The 16,428-nt window shown below is 41.3% G+C and overlaps 1 protein-coding gene across 2 annotated transcripts in view; it reads right to left on the bottom strand.

The window, feature by feature from the left end:
• Positions 1-14,591, bottom strand: part of LOC128744724 (nuclear protein localization protein 4 homolog) — a 58,058-nt gene extending 43,467 nt beyond the window's left edge. For both annotated transcript variants that reach the window (XM_053841920.1, XM_053841921.1), the window contains exons 1-6: positions 14,386-14,591; positions 13,874-14,023; positions 13,713-13,814; positions 13,464-13,654; positions 12,675-13,402; positions 12,454-12,614 (exon numbers count right to left, since the gene is read on the bottom strand). In XM_053841920.1, coding sequence (XP_053697895.1) covers positions 12,454-12,614; positions 12,675-13,402; positions 13,464-13,654; positions 13,713-13,814; positions 13,874-14,023; positions 14,386-14,406 — 1,353 coding nt within the window. In that variant the 5' untranslated portion in view covers positions 14,407-14,591. The remainder of the gene's footprint in view (positions 1-12,453; positions 12,615-12,674; positions 13,403-13,463; positions 13,655-13,712; positions 13,815-13,873; positions 14,024-14,385) is intronic.
• Positions 14,592-16,428: the final 1,837 nt, after the last annotated feature.

Raw genomic sequence — 16,428 nt, 5'->3', positions numbered from 1 at the left:
AAATACCGTCAAATTGTGCATCTAAAATCATGCATGCGCAGGCGGTTCATTGGGTCCTACCAAAAGCTTTTGGGTTCAAACGTCTTTCAAAGATTTGATCCTTCTTTATCGACAAACGTCACAGCCGGCTGTTAGATTACAGGACAGTTACGGAGCTAGTGCAATGGTCCTACAGACTCTATCTGGCAAGGTGCACCGCCTAGCCGAGATTCGAACATGCGACGACTGGCTTGTTAGACCAAAATTGTACCCATTGGCGTAGCTAGAGGGGGTGCCTAGGGGACCAGGCCCCCTCCAGAAATTTTCACCATTGGAATTTGAAAACCGGAAAAAATTCACTGTATATGTTCTCAAAAATAATTCCCTCCTAATGGCGAAGCTGCAAAAAAAGGTGGTACAGAAGTTACCCTGAAAGTGCCCATGGCAGACACTAATGTCCTAGCACCTGATCTCCAATTAAGTTAAACGAGAAGACGGGATAAGAAGAAGACCAATAAAGCCGTTAGTAGGGCCCGTCTACCTGCAGAGCTTTATAAATATGGCCGATCGCTGGGAACAGCTCTAGGTTATTTCCAATATTTAGGAGGAGGAGAAACTACCGTAGGAATTGATAGAAAGTAAGCCGCTGGTAAAACCGCCTTCAAAGTACTCTCCCATATCCTGTTACACCAGCTGTTACTGATAGCGCATGGTTTCGCAGGGAATTATCGCGCAGGCTTCATCAAAGCTCGGGCAACATCGGACCATATCCGACAGATCTTGCAGAAATGTTGGGAGTACCACGTGCCCATAAACCACATCTTCATTGTTTTTGAAGCAGCATACGATACAGTCGATAGAGACCACCTATATGGCAGATAATGCAAAATCACGGTTTTCCACATAAACTGACGGGACTGATTAAAATTGCATTGGATCAAGTTTGTGTTTCGTGCGCATCTCGGAGATACTCTCGAGTCTGGGTATGAAATGGGGAAGGCAAACGAGAAAGCGACCAACATAGCTTTTGCCAGCCCAAGCTCCTACCTAGCGCCTCCACGTGGCCATACCCGGTAATACTCTATTGAGTAGCTAAGCTAGGAGGTGCGATACCGTGTGGTACCCAGATGCAGACGGCTGAGCCACACGGCCATGGCAGCAGGTAAGTATAATATGTTATTTTAATTATTTGTTTCGTTTTAGCTCAAGCACCTCCTATTGTGCAATTAAGACTCTAACCGTAACAAGCTTAAATAATGCACATGGATATCGTAAGGAAAAATTAAATTACTTATTGGATATTAGATGATGGAAACTGACGCAATTTTTTTTCATTCGAAGAATTGATGGTGAGATTGTTCTATTTTTCCCATATATGCTTCATTTAATTTTATTTTTAATATTTTATTCATATCGTATATACTGGGTAAAAGAATACCTATGAAGATTGCGTGAGTTTTTACGCATCCTCTTAAAGTAGGTGGTCAACTAACGTACCCATTTCTACAATCGTAAGGACATGGCCAGATGTATGGTGTACTTATTGGTACATCATATCAGCCACCCATGATGTGTACGGTTGTCTATGCTATGCTATGCTATGCTATGCAATCTCGGAGATACTCTCGAGTCTCTTCGAGACGCAGCGAGTGTTGAGACAAGGTCGAAAGTCGGTAGGATACGGTGGTCCAGACACGTTGTAAGGATGCCGGACGACAATGCGATTAAAATAGTTCTCTTCGACAACCCCACCGGCACCAGGAACAAGGGGGATCCACTTGCAGGATGGCTTGATTAAGTCGAAAGTAATTTACAACTTTTGAGACGACTGGGAAATTGGCGTCGAATGGCCCAACATCAAGTTGAATGGAGACGACTGCTTGAAACGGCACGCTTCTATGCTGCTGACGACAGCGATGACGATGGCGCTTATATAATTTTTATACGAAGAGATTTTTTTTTGGAAGGCACCCCCTAGGCCCCTCCCAGAGAAATTCCTTAGCTACGCCAATGATTGTACCTCGAAGCTAACTGGACAGTTATGGGTCCTATGGTCCTATCAAAGCCCACGCAGCTTTCCGGCGTCGTTGTCAAATTGAATCGAAACCTTTTTCTTCAAAATGATGCGGTTGTCTCCAGTTTGTGGATATGAAAATCTACTGCTTGAACCTGGTGATGATCCAGAGTTATGATCGACCAGGGACTCCCCATATGCAACCCCATATGGCATAAAGTTATTTGACATAACAATGTTTGGTATAGCGCAATTTGGCATAAATCTATTTGGGATTTGGCATAACGACTTTTGGGTATAATGGATAATTTAACCAGATTTTTTTGTTTAGTGCTTGCTAACAAGAGGCCGTAACTGATAATGCGGCTAAAGCGAGGGCTACCTTGTAGTCGGTAAACCTAATGAAACGAAACCTAGACAGAGGTGATATCTGCAGTGGATGGCGCTCTCGACGGCGCCGCGGCGGGTCACCGGCAAAGTCTCGCGTCCTACTGCCGTTTCACAATGATTCATCTAGGAAAGCGACCATAAATTCATAAAATGATGTTTGAGCAATTATGCCAAATGGTCGTTATACCAAATGGTCGTTACACCAAATGGTTGCTTATGATTATGGTATTATGATCCCTCGTTTGTAGATATATAAATAGTTTTGTCGTTTTATGCTTTTGCTATAATTTAGGATTAATCTATAGCAAAAGCATAATTTTGCTGGTTGTTGTGTTTTATCCTGAGAGTTTTAACTATTTTCAGAGAGCGACATAAGGCGCTAAAACCTTGACCTAAAGCAGCTGAACTTTGAGGTACAATCGCTTAAGTTCATTCTCGAGGAATTGCGTTAATCTTTATTAGTAATACAAGTAACAATGCAAGTTTTATTGCACTCTTATTGCAGGTTTCATGACCAATTTTGGTCATAAAAACCGTTTTAAAATTGTAATAAAAACTACATAGCGGAGCTACAATGCTAGTACCTCATAAGTAACTAAATGAATGTTCATTAGCATTGTAGCACCGTAACTACAAAAGATACAGCAAACCTTTATTCAGCAAAATTGTAGATAATAGCTAGTTCTACAAATGTCTCGTATTGTTTGCCTCTTGTGATCGGCGATTTTCAGCGAAAATAAATTTAAATTCAAGTGCCAGTCTGTCCGTCCGTTTCGAGCTACTTACTGACCGATCACGAGAAGCAAACAATATGAATTGCAGCGATCAACTCAATGGAACAAATGTCCCATATATTAAAACATTGGTCAAATTCTGCTCGACTGAGACGGTACCGTCGAATGAATCAAAATTGAGCCAAAGTAATCGGACCATTCGTGGCTTAGGAAAGATACTCCTAATGACTTTACAGATTCTTGACGTCAATTTCTAGGATGCCTTCAAGAATTGGACGGATTAATCAGATTAGATAAGCCTTCATTGGAACAAATATTTACCGATAATCTTTGAACTACGAGCACGACCTCTGAGACATACAGTAAAAATCTTTAAAACAATGATAAGTTCTAATTAAAAGTTATTACGTTGAGCGTCTTAGCAGAATCTCGAATACGAGTTAAGTTTTGAAAGGTTTTCCGTTTTATTCTACTAAAAATTATACTACACAATGTTCACCTTAACGATGATTACAAAAGTTCAAATTTGCCACTAAGAATGTGCAAATCGATTGCATACTTTCGGAGAAACTCGATATAACATTTTTAAAAGCACTATTTTCATGTCAACTTTAGTCAGAAAACTTCCTCAGGCTACTTTTACATGAGCAGTGCTAACAATTTCTCGATAAATAAGACTATCACTATGAACTAGACTGTTAAGTTCTAGGCCTATGGTCGATTCAGATGACCCAGTATTAAATATTATTGCGTCTGAGCTGCTGTCTTACTGATCTATTTAAAGGTTTAATGAAAGTCTACTGTACTGTAAATCATATTTCACCAAGATCTTTTGATTCCTGCCTAGGTAGTTTTAAAAAGAAAATTGACCAAAATGAAAAAAAGTAATACATCAGGTCATGAATGTGCACGTGCCATGGTTGAGTGCATGCTTAAATTTCAATTCCAAATAAGATTGTTTTTCTTTTGTCAACCCTGTAACATCATTTGATAACCAGAATAGTTTCTGCCACCATATAGAACAGTGTTTAAAGTTGTTTCAACCTGTTTTATGAACCCAACGAAGATTAGGGGTAAGGTATATTGTACCTTTTAACCGAGATAAAAAATGTCTTGACTTAAAATCGTGGTTTTGTATTGACTCAATAATGAAGTCAGACATTATTTGAATAAAATTATATAAAACAACGATAGTCTTAGAATATGACAAAAGAAAGCAATATAATTTAAAACCAGAATAGTTTGCCAAGGTAAGAGACACGAGAAAGGGGAAAAATAATGTGATAACAGGGTCATTTTAAGTACACTTATTAGGTAATTTATTGTATATTGCCAAGCACGGGCTTAAAGCGGCTTATAACTCGAGCCGGTTTATATAAATTTCCTTGCCTCAATAACATCTAATTTTGGTAGGGAAAGATTAATCATATTGGATATAAGTAATATCCTGAAGGGGGAATATTAATCGATACTCATTAAAAGATAGCGTTCAAAAATGTGGTACCTACATTAGACGAAGAAAACTAGACTGGCATTGACATAAATGTAGCACGAACATCATTAAATGCAATTGGGTACAACCAAAGCACTAATTATTTAATATGGCCATCAGGAAGTTTAAAAAGTTGCCTGATTGATAAAAGTTTATCCCCAACGCTCGGCATCAGAATCCTTCAGGAAAAAAGAAACGTTTTGGCTTCTTATTTAACATGGTGTCTGAAAAGGAGTATCGACAAATAACCAAGAAAAATCTAAGCATCTTAGTAAAAAAACTCTTATACTCATAAATTGTAAATCGTGAGTAGTAACATATCGTAAAGACAAGTAATTTTCGACAAGTAAATTTTTTGCTGGTTTTCCGGTACATCTACAATTACGATTGATGCCCGGCGTATTATTTGGTAGAGAATTGCACATTTAATTAAACTATATGAATGAATATTAGTGAAAACTTGTGCAACTCGAATTACAAAAGTAGTCTGAAGGCCAGCTGACTTATCAGTCAAAATTAACTAACTCTAAACGTCTATAATAAACCTATTATTAGCATTCACTTAAACTTCTTCAATGATTTATCAAATGTTTCCCAACAGCGCTAAATGTTCACAAAAAACGTTGCACGTTGCAATCGATTCATTGCGATCAAATTTAGTGCTGTGAAAGTGATTATTCGGTAGCGAGGATGGATGATGCGTGTTAACGCACGTACCATGCCAGTCCCTGATATACACGATTACAGACATGTTACACCACAGGTGACTACATGATCTCATTTGATAACGCCAGTGAGTGAGAATTTGAATTTGAAAAACTAATGTAAGGGTCAAATGTAGAGTTAATTATTATCTACAATAATGTTGAAGAAGTTTAGATGAAACAGAATTATTATACTATTGCTGGCAGACATTGGTAAAAACTTAAGTTTAGATTTCTATAGCTCTAACACATCGAGCAGTTAAATCGCCCCAGGAGATAGTTATTAATTCCTGATTGTTAATTAAAAACGGTAACTATTTACTTCCTTACCGAAACAACAATAAATATATCTATACATTCATTCAATTAGCAGGACATAGTTTCCTCAAGTCACCTTTGAAGCGAGGTTATATTCGCAGTACGAGAAGACTTATTGTAAGTAAAATTAATAATATTGTTGATAGAAAATGCAAATAAACACATCACATTTAGTAATTTTGCCACAAACAAAACCTGTAGTACCTTACGTCGGCCTTGCATCTAGGCCAAGCAACCGACGGCGATCGAGATACGAAGGTAAATTATCTCGGTTACTCTAAGACAAAGGTTTTAATAAACCTGATGCGAAGTCCAACTTCGCATTTTCGAAAAGTGGACGGATCGGTAAAACCTCGTCCAAATTTGGCAGCAAATCCCAATCGATGGGCTGCTTTCGAAAACCATATTCAGTAGATTAAACTTATATTTAACCATAACTGTTTTGCCTTAGAATGATGAAATGCAATAGAAGCATTATTCCAAAGGTTGAATTATAAATCGTTGTGTTTAATGAATTGCTTATAAATGCCTTTTGCAGATGGCATAAAAGTTGTAAACCAATTGGGACAGAGAGCATTAAGAGGGTTCAAATTTAATTGTTAGCAAAACAATCAATGAAAAAATCTTGCGTGGTTCGATTATTTTCGAAGATAATGGAGCAGACGAACCAAACCGACTGGGTGACATGATTGATGTAAACAACGACGGTTTGACCCAGATGGAAATATGTTAATGACTGTTGCAACAACCAACATTTGTAACTTCTAGCATCATATTAATAAGAGTTTTCCTGACAAGTTGCCAAGGGGTTGAAAAAAATATATATGTGAAGATGATTTACTACCCACTCTTTACTATACACTCTAATCCCGAGCACTCCGAACGAGCATAGTTTGCTTCCGGTACCTTTATCAATAAAATTAGTTCCTGTTTAAGAGATGACACGATAAACACCCTGTGCGTTTTTAGGCGTCATTTCAACGAACTAGCCCATTAGTTATGTCGAAAAACCTGAGTAAAACTGATCCACGGAAATATTTATTTATTACTGAAGCTCTGACTGTCATCGATTTGTAGTCGGTTGTTGTTATTGCTATTTACCGTTTACTGAAAAATGGGGTTTCGAAACATCCCCCCACTAATCGCAACTCTATGTTTAATACTTTAATTTTTCCGGTGATTTTTCAACATTAGAAAAGTTTCCATACACCGTTTAACTTTTTGAAGGAATTCCTGCCAAAAACATCGTCGTGCATATTTTGCGTGTACATTGGCCACATTTCTAAATTGAAGTATGACTATCCCCTCGGATAAGCTAATATTTTACAACCGCTTATCCATCGGTTTAATTTATTGAAAACGACTAAAGATTGACAGTTTGCCACGGCTAGCGTAAACCGCAACACTACAGTACTCAATATCGCGTTTTAAAATGCACTTTTCTTTTTAGATTAACCGGAACGAGTTTTGGGTTAATTTATTAAAACTGACTGCAGTTCGGTTAAAATTACGAATTTGGGTAGAATTCGCCAACTGGTAGGATCTGTTAGTCACTTTTCCGTTTTCCGCCTCATTTTATACATGAGGAAACATTTTTTACATTTTCATTAATTTGTTTTTCGCGTTTCTGTAATCGTCATTCAATACTAAATAACTATCTAGAAATATAACTCTGCCTTCAGTAGCAAATTTTTCTCAGAATTAAACCTCCATTATCATTTACGGGTCTATTTTATCAAGAACAGAACTATGAATAACTTCATGAGAAACATAATTTTAAGGAAACGTTTAACAAGAGGTTGTGCTTTCTGGAAATTGGTATGTATTGGGAAATGACTTTCAGTGGAACGCAAGTTTGTGAGGAAGGAGTTTCTGGAGGAAAGCATTTGTAGAAATCGTTACAACCGTTGAAATTGTATGTGGTTATTGCTCATTCTCGGAATATTTTTCCGCATTGGGCCAACTACAACTTGACATTAGAATTGACGTGACATTTTTACTGGGGCAAGTCAGTGTTGAGTAATGGACCTTTTAGTGGTCCCATGAAGTTAAAGACGACGAGTGCAGTTAGAAGGTAGGGATACAAGCGGAACGTGTTTTTGTCTAGCTTAGTGATGGCCAAACGTGCAGCCCGCGGACTGATTGAACGGATGATGGATGGGAAATCTTTTCAATGGGTGAGGGACATGCAGTTTATTCGTGATTCATCGTGCATGTTGTCGAGCTGAATGTTTTCTAGTATGAATGCTACAGTGATGGTAAGCTTTACATTTTGTTATGAGCAGTAATGGTCAAAAGTCATTGCGGCTCGTAGCTTCCAAGCGGTGATCTGGTTTGTACCGCGCCATTTTGATACCTGGGAACCACTGGTCAAGTCAACCACTGGTCAAGTGGCTGGTAAACGGCTGAATAATGCGTACCGTCGGTGCCTTGTGCACGTGTAGGCATAAAATAGACCCTACAGTGGTTCATAGCCTCTTATTCAGCAACTCCTATTCCTACCGCCTCGTGGTACCAGCCGGGATACGAGCAACTTTGGTGGAGATCGGGTAACCAACCCCGGTGGAAGCCAAGGTCGTATGCTGACAGGAAAGGAGGGCTCTTTCGAGCTTCGTTGGCCCTCCGGCAAAACAGGGGGTTGGTGTAGCAGGCTTTGCAAGCCGTCACCACGAAAAATATTAAAGCATGGAACGAAGAACAAATATATTCTTACTCGAACAATCGGAATAGACCCACGCGACGAAAAAGGACTATGGATTGGAAACTCGGGACGTGGAACTGCCGATCTCTCAACTTCCAAGGGAGCACTCGAGTGCTCTCCGACGTATTGAAGAGCCGCAAGTTCGACGTCGTAGCGCTGCAGGAGGTGTGCTGGAAGAGCTCAACGGTACGTACGTTCAGAGATGGACATACCATCTACCAGAGCTGCGGCAACACACATGAGCTGGGTACAGCTTTCATAGTGATGGGCGAGATGCGGAAACGTGTGATTGGGTGGTGGCCAATCAATCCTCGAATGTGCAGGTTGAGAATCAAGGGCCGATTCTTCAACATAAGCATCATCAACGTGCACAGCCCTCACCTCAGAAGTACCGATGACGACAAGGATGAATTCTACGCGCAGTTGGAGAGTGAATACGACCGCTGCCCAAAACATGATATCAAGATCGTCATCGGGGATTTCAATGCTCAGGTCGGCCAGGAGGAGGAATACAAACCGGTGATTGGAAGGTTCAGTGCACACCAGCGGACCAATGAAATGGGCCTAAGACTTATCGACTTTGCCGCCTCCAAGAATATGGCCGTACGTAGTACCTTTTTCCAGCACAGAATCCACCATAAGTACACCTGGAGGTCACCAAATCAGACAGAATCACAGATCGACCACGTTTTGATCGACAGTCGGCACTTCTCAGACATTATCGATGTCAGATCCTATCGAAGCGCTAACGTTGACTCGGACCACTACCTAGTGATGGTTAAGATGCGCCCAAGACTCTCCGTTGTGAACAACATTCGGTACCGACGCCAGCCTCGGTTAGATCTCGCACGGCTGAAGCAGCCAGACGTCGCCGCAAACTACGCGCATTCACTCGAAGCTGCACTGCCGGAAGAGGACGAGCTGGACGAAGCCCCTCTCGAGGACTGTTGGAACACTATCAAAACAGCCATCAGCAGTGTAGCGGAGAGCTCCATCGGGCATGTGGCCCGGAATCAGCGGAACGATTGGTTTGACGATGAATGTAGGAGGGTGATGGATGAGGAGAACGCTGCGCGGGTGGCCAAGATGCGCAGTGCCACACGTCAGAACGTGGAAAGACACAAACAGAAGAAGATGCAGCGAAACCAAATCTTTCGGGAGAAAAAGCGCAACCTGGAAGAGCAGGAATATGCGGAGTTGGAGCGGCTGCATCGTTCTCAGGAAACGCGGAAGTTCTACCAGAAACTGAACGGATCCCGCAAAGGCTTTGTGCCGCGAGCCGAAATGTGTCGGGATAAGACTGGCAGTATTCTGACGGACGATCGTGAGGTGACGGATAGGTGGAAGCAGCACTTCGACGAACACCTGAATGGCGCCCAGGCGGAAAACCATGGCGGCGGGGAAAGCGATTTCGACGGTGCAACAAACGGGGAAGAGGTGCCAGCCCCAACGATAGGCGAAGTTAAGGAGGCCATCATGCAGCTAAAGAACAACAAGTCAGCTGGAAAAGATGGCATCGGAGCGGAGCTTATTAAAATGGGACCAGAAAAGCTGGCCGTTTGTCTACACCGACTAATTGTTAGAATTTGGGATACGGAACAGCTACCGGAGGAGTGGAAAGATGGGGTTATCTGCCCGATCTACAAAAAGGGCGACAAGTTGGACTGTGAGAACTATCGAGCGATCACCGTTCTCAATGCCGCTTATAAAGTGCTGTCCCAAATCATTTTCCGCCGTCTATCACCAATTGCGAATAGATTTGTGGGAACTTATCAAGCCGGCTTCGTCGAAGGTCGGTCTACAACGGATCAAATATTTACACTGCGGCAAATCTTCCAAAAGAGCCGTGAATACAGAGTTCCCACGCATCATTTATTCGTTGACTTCAAAGCCGCATATGATACCATCGACCGGAAAGAGCTATGGAAAATCATGGACGAGAACAGCTTCCCCAGGAAGCTCATCAAACTGATTAAATCTACGATGGATGGTACGCAGTGCTGTGTTCGGATTTCGGGTGGATTGTCAAGTTCATTCGAATCACACAGAGGGCTTCGTCAAGGTGATGGTCTTTCATGCCTGCTGTTCAACATAGCGCTACAAGGTGTTATGAACCGAGCGGATATCAACACGCGGGGCACGATATTCAACAAATCTAGTCAATTCGTCTGCTTTGCCGATGACATGGATATTATCGGCAGAACATCTGTGGCGGTGGCTGAACAGTACACCAGACTAAAGCGCGAAGCAGAAAAGATTGGGTTAAAGGTAAATACGTCTAAAACAAAGTACATGCTGGCCAGCGGAACCGAGGCCGAACGACACCGCTTGGGCAGTAGTATATTGATCGACGGCGATGAGTTTGAGGTAGTCGATGAATTTGTCTACCTTGGCTCACTGGTAACGGCGGACAATGATACCAGCCGTGAGATTCGGAGGCGTATTATCAGCGGAAGTCGTGCTTACTATGGGCTCCACAAGCAATTGCGGTCGAGCAGACTAAGTCCCCGTACAAAGTGCACCCTGTACAAGACGCTTATTAGACCGGTTGTTCTCTACGGGCATGAAACATGGACAATGCTCGAGGAGGACCTGCGAGTGCTCGGAGTTTTCGAACGACGAGTGCTAAGAACGATCTTCGGCGGCGTACAGGAGAACGGAGTATGGAGGCGGAGGATGAACCATGAACTCGCACAGCTCTATGGCGAACCCAGTATCCAGAAGGTGGCTAAAGCTGGACGGATGCGATGGGCAGGGCATGTTGCAAGAATGCCGGACAACTACCCTGCAAAGATGGTGTTCGCCTCAAATCCGGTAGGAACAAGACGACCAGGAGCGCAGCGAGCAAGATGGTTAGACCAGGTGGAGCGAGATCTGGCGGAGAGTACTCGGTGTCCGAGGAATTGGAGAGCGGTAGCCCTCAACCGAGTTACATGGAGAAATTTTGTTCAACAGGCTTTGTCTTAGGACGGCAAGCCACCTAAGTAAGTAAGTGGTCAAGTCAAACTCCAAATTCAAAATGTGGCTTACATGACCGCAGTGTGGAATTGTCCTCTGTAAGCTCCGTGTGGTACAGGAAATATGTGAACCAGCCCACAATCAAATCCATTTGCAGTCATTCGCTGCGGTGTGCTCTGAAAAGCGTTCCTGCTGAGGCTCAATTTTTAGTCTATCTTTCATTCGGAAACGCGGAAAATCAACATGGGAGGTACACTCCTATAGCAGTATGTAAATCATAGAAACCAGCTATTTAGAGCTTTGTTGTTATGGTTAATCATAATTCATTCTCGTCTGTTTTCAGAAGCAACACTTAACCGTGAGTCGTGAGATCTACGTCATTTTTATGTAGGTACTGTAAAATTAACTGAAATGGTTGTAGCTTTTTTGTTTGCCAATGTTTTTTCAACCAATTTGGTTTACCGAAAAATTTGTTTAGTTCCATATCTTATTGGATCGAACTGAACCAATTTCTTTAAAAAGACATGGCATGATTATAATAATACAGGACATAGTTACTCGTTTACAACCTACGCTTAGTGGAAACACTGGAGTTTAGTGGATTTTCCAAGGTTATTTTCATGTTCGAATCTACCTTCAATTAAAAAGCTTTTAACAACCGAAATTCAATTTAAAACATGTTTTTATCTTTTGAAGCTTATGAGCATTCAAATTAAACCAGAAATCAATTATGTTAGGAATTCCAAAGAGGAAACCATTCTTTCATATAACTTTTTTATAAAAAGTGTATATGCATTAATTTCATAAGGATGATTTTTCTGAATCAACAAAACTAATAATTAAGCCAATAATTTTAATATTACTGAATAAATCAATTTGAACCAAGAACTTCGTGTAAATATAAAAATAAAACTTGCAACTCGTTTTTCCACTTGAAAGGTAAACTTTACTGACACTGTAAAAAATGGCGGTCGAAGAGGGCAAAGATACAAACAAGTTTGAATTGCATGCCACGGCTCTGATAAAGTTATGAGCCAATGTAAAAATATAATGACGGGAGAGGTGCAATGCATCTTGAATTACCCAACAACATTAAAATCGAACATCTGGAAGTACGAGTTCGATTCCAACTACCGATGTTAAAGAGCAAAACCATCACTTACCTTGTAGTAGACATCCGGGACGTACTGCTTGTCAGAAGATTCTCGAATATATCCGAGCTCTGGGGCGTCTTTTGTGGGAATAAGACAGTTGTCACGAACCAGCGCCATGCATTGAGCCGATACCGCATATCCTTCCATATGTACCTGCTTTTTAGCGTCACCTGCAAATGAGATAGTTTTATATTTACTATGATAGCATTATTTGATTCTCGTCAACTTACCAGTCACACAAACTGTAATAAATTTCGACCCAAAGTACCCGTTCGATGCGTATTTGCAACGGTTGGGATATTTGTTCTGCAGGTGGCCTGCCAGTATACATTCCTGAGCCGTCAAAAAATGTGTTTTGATGTTTCGCACGTGCTTAACAGTGCCAGCTGCAGCATCCTCTGCCAGCAGATCGGTGAAAATCCACCCGACACGGCGCAAGCCTAGCTTTTGGGCAAATTCATCCACTTCCGATTCGTGTTCATCGTCCAGCAACCGAATGGAGTCCCGTGTACTCTCTTGCGGTGGCTCATAAATGGCAGCGACTCGAGCTCTGATTCCCAGCGGAACATCCGGATGAATTTCATACGTTCCGAAAAGCATGCCGATACGTTGATGGCCGGTTGTTCGCCAGTAGTTAAGGAATCTCTCAACGATTCCCGTGTTTTCAAACATTACATTATCTACGTGTCGATAGGTCTGCCGGTTAAGCGTTATGGCTGACGGTTGACACTTGGAGCAAATTCCTTTGGGCCATGGTGGATGATCACGACAGCCGTTCTTGATTTTGCAGTTTAAATCCTCCATGGCTACAAACTTGCCGCGGTCGACACCAGACGTGAGTTTCTTCAAATACGTGTGAAAGGAGTAGTGCTTGATTTTCTGCTCCTTGAGGTAGGTTTCATCCCACGGTTCCAGTGGGGAGCAATGTACGCAGCAACCGTTCGAGTTGTGGCGGCATCTTAAAATCAAACAAATGTTATTTGCAAAATGTGTTTTAAATTGTAAAACATTAAGCTTACAATTTTTCGTCTCTTTTTCGCGTTATCCTTCCATCAATTTTATATAGTTCAATATCCACAGCATCCTCTCCATTCAAAGCCGCTGTTGCTCCTAAGCCGGTGCTTGGGGTAGCTTCACGACTTGAACCCGCGGCTCCACCAAACGACGAACTGTTTGTGGAAGACACAGAGGCCACCGAAGAGCTTCTTACCTGCAATATACCAGAGTTTTATGAAAGATTCACCTTTTGTATCGTAAAGAATTCATACATGTCCTTTCGAAGTTGAAGGTCCCGCTATATTCTTCAGAAAAATCATATCACCGTGCTTAAGTCCATTTTCCTTAACAGTTTGAGATCGACTTGAAACGATCTAAAATAAATACAAAAATATTAATCCACCCGTACCAAACATCGGATAACATTAATTACTTCTTTGCTGCAGTTGCGTTCCTTAAACAAAGCAAAGCCATAGTCATCAAAGGAAAAGCTGCTATGTACAAGTTCGTACAAATCTCGCAGGGTACCATTTTCGGGTATCTCAACCCGTTTCGTTCCATCGGACGACTGGATCCGGAGAACCTAAAAAACGGAAGCAAACCTTATGAAAATGAATAACGAGATAAACTAGCAACACTGAACGCAGCAGAAAACAAAACAGCCGTACAGAATGACGTTCAGTTTGTCGTCTTCAGGTAGAGGTTAGTGCGGAATCTCGGGAACTAAATGTTCGTCAGTTGGCCGGCTTTCTGACAATCCTTCGCGAACACTCAAAATTAACCGAGATCCCACAAGGGAAGAGTCCGGACGAACTTCTGACGACAAGCCTGGCACAATTTTAAACTGACACTTTAGATTTTTCGGCACGTCATTCCCTTTGCTCCACCGATGCCTATTGCTGACAAAGGGTAAGGGAAAAACACTATCAGAACAAGCAGACTTACGATTTTGCTGGCTTTGGACATCTCTTTTAGCCTTGGTTGCAACGAACAGTATAATCTAATCCTATTCAATAGTTTTACTCGAATCAGCGACTTATGTAAGTAGCAACTGCAGCACAAATGATGGGGCAACCCACAACGGCCAGTTGGACATAAAATAAGGAAAAACACTCGCGTAAACCCGATTTCACTTCACTCTCACACCGACTTTCAACTGCTGGTAGAAGTATAAGGAAACTGTGAGGTTGCGAAAAATCACCAACAACAGCAAAAGTGTTTGACGTTACAGAAAGCCAATAAAGTATATAGAGGTGTGGTAGGCAATGGTCGTAAAGAAAGTAAAGAAGTATTAGTGCTTAAGTGCTTAGTGTGCAACGGAAAAATACTGTCTCAATTTTATCTAACTATATTATTAAATCTACCTGTCTATAAAATTGATTAGAGTAAAAAGCAGGTAAATTAGGGTTATATCATTTTTCTGTGACTAAACTGACGATGGTTGCTCTTTACACACCGCTTTAAGTTTCATTGAAATTGGAAAGTTGTCAAAAGTGCTGAATTTTAGCGTTAGTGGACTAAATACAAAGGTGAGGTGTAAAGCGGTATAAGCAAAGTGAAGATAGAATTAACAAAAGGGCGAATGTCGCAAGCGTAAACAAACCGAGTGAGGGTTGATTTTCCTATGCTGGTCCAATAAAAAGTAACTCTCACTCGTTTTGTTTACATTTGCGACATTCGCCCTTTTGTTAATTCTATCTAGAAGTGTACACTCGATCAGAAATCTATTTATCCAACGAAAACGGAAATATCATGAATATCACATAAAATAAATTTGAATGTTTACCTCTTTAGGCAAATTTTGCTTAAATTATTCAAGCGAATGTTGATATTATTGTTTTTATGCATTTAAATATAGCTCCAGTGCCAGTGCCTGGTAATTCCAGTGCCTTCGATGCTCTTCTAATTTTTTTTATGGAAGTGACAACTTCAGTAAAAGGTAGGTAAATTTGGGTAAATACCATTCTGCATGATACTACACGCTTAAATGATTCTACCTGTAAATTGATCGGATTTAGTTAAAGTTAGGTTGAAACTACTCAAAATGCCCTTAAAGTGTACAAACTCAGATTTTGAGTAGTTTTTCAACCAAAAAATTGGTAGAAGGAACTTAAAATTACGTTATTTGTCATAGAGAATAATTCAATTATCGGTAGCAAGTAGCCAAAATTGGTTGAAATTTTTACCCAAAGTTTGAGTTTGTACACTTTAAGGGCATTTTGAGTAGTTTCAACCTAGCTTTAACTAAATCCGACCTATTTACAGGTAGAATCATTTAAGAGTGTACCAAACAGCTTGCAGCTGCTTCTACAGCCACTCCATCGACAGGCAACCATGCTTTTGCAGCCAACATCTCAGCGTGAGCGAAAATGAAATAGCATTTCATCACTTCGTTTCACTCGATTGCGCGCTACGGGGTGAACTGGCTGTCAAATTCATACATTTTCGATGTCCCACGCATAGGTACCAAAATGTTAATTTTGACAGGAACCAAAAAATTTGCTGGGAATTCCCCTTTACCGAGGACCATTTGAAAGTTGCTCTCTTCACTCCTACATGAGAAAGAGATAGCAACACACCATGTCCTTGATTGCGCGCAGCTTGATTTGGGCCCGTTGTAAAATTTTGATACCAGGACATGCTGTCGCTGACGTTCACTGCAGCTCGATAGGGATGTAGACACCGTAGACACCCCACAGCTCTTCATACCGCATTGAGTATGGGAAACTAGAGTGACTATATACAGAGTGGCGACAAGTCATCCTAAATGTATGCAATGCGGTTTTTCCAAGGTTTTTCTTTCTCTTTCCTGCATACGCGTTGGATAGGTCGTCTGCTCGATTGGAATGACACTGACAGATAATTATCATTCCAATTTTGACATTGTCGCCACTCTGTATACAGTCACTTTATGGGAAACGTTAAAAGTGCTGATTATCAGCGTAAAATGGGCTGATAAAAAGGTGAGGTGACTGTGGGCGAAGGGCA

This window comes from Sabethes cyaneus, chromosome 3 (assembly GCF_943734655.1).
Source record: "Sabethes cyaneus chromosome 3, idSabCyanKW18_F2, whole genome shotgun sequence".
Taxonomy (NCBI): Eukaryota; Metazoa; Arthropoda; class Insecta; order Diptera; family Culicidae; genus Sabethes; species Sabethes cyaneus.
The sequence above is the reverse complement of the archived record's forward strand: the minus strand, read 5'-3'. Positions and strand labels throughout refer to the sequence as shown.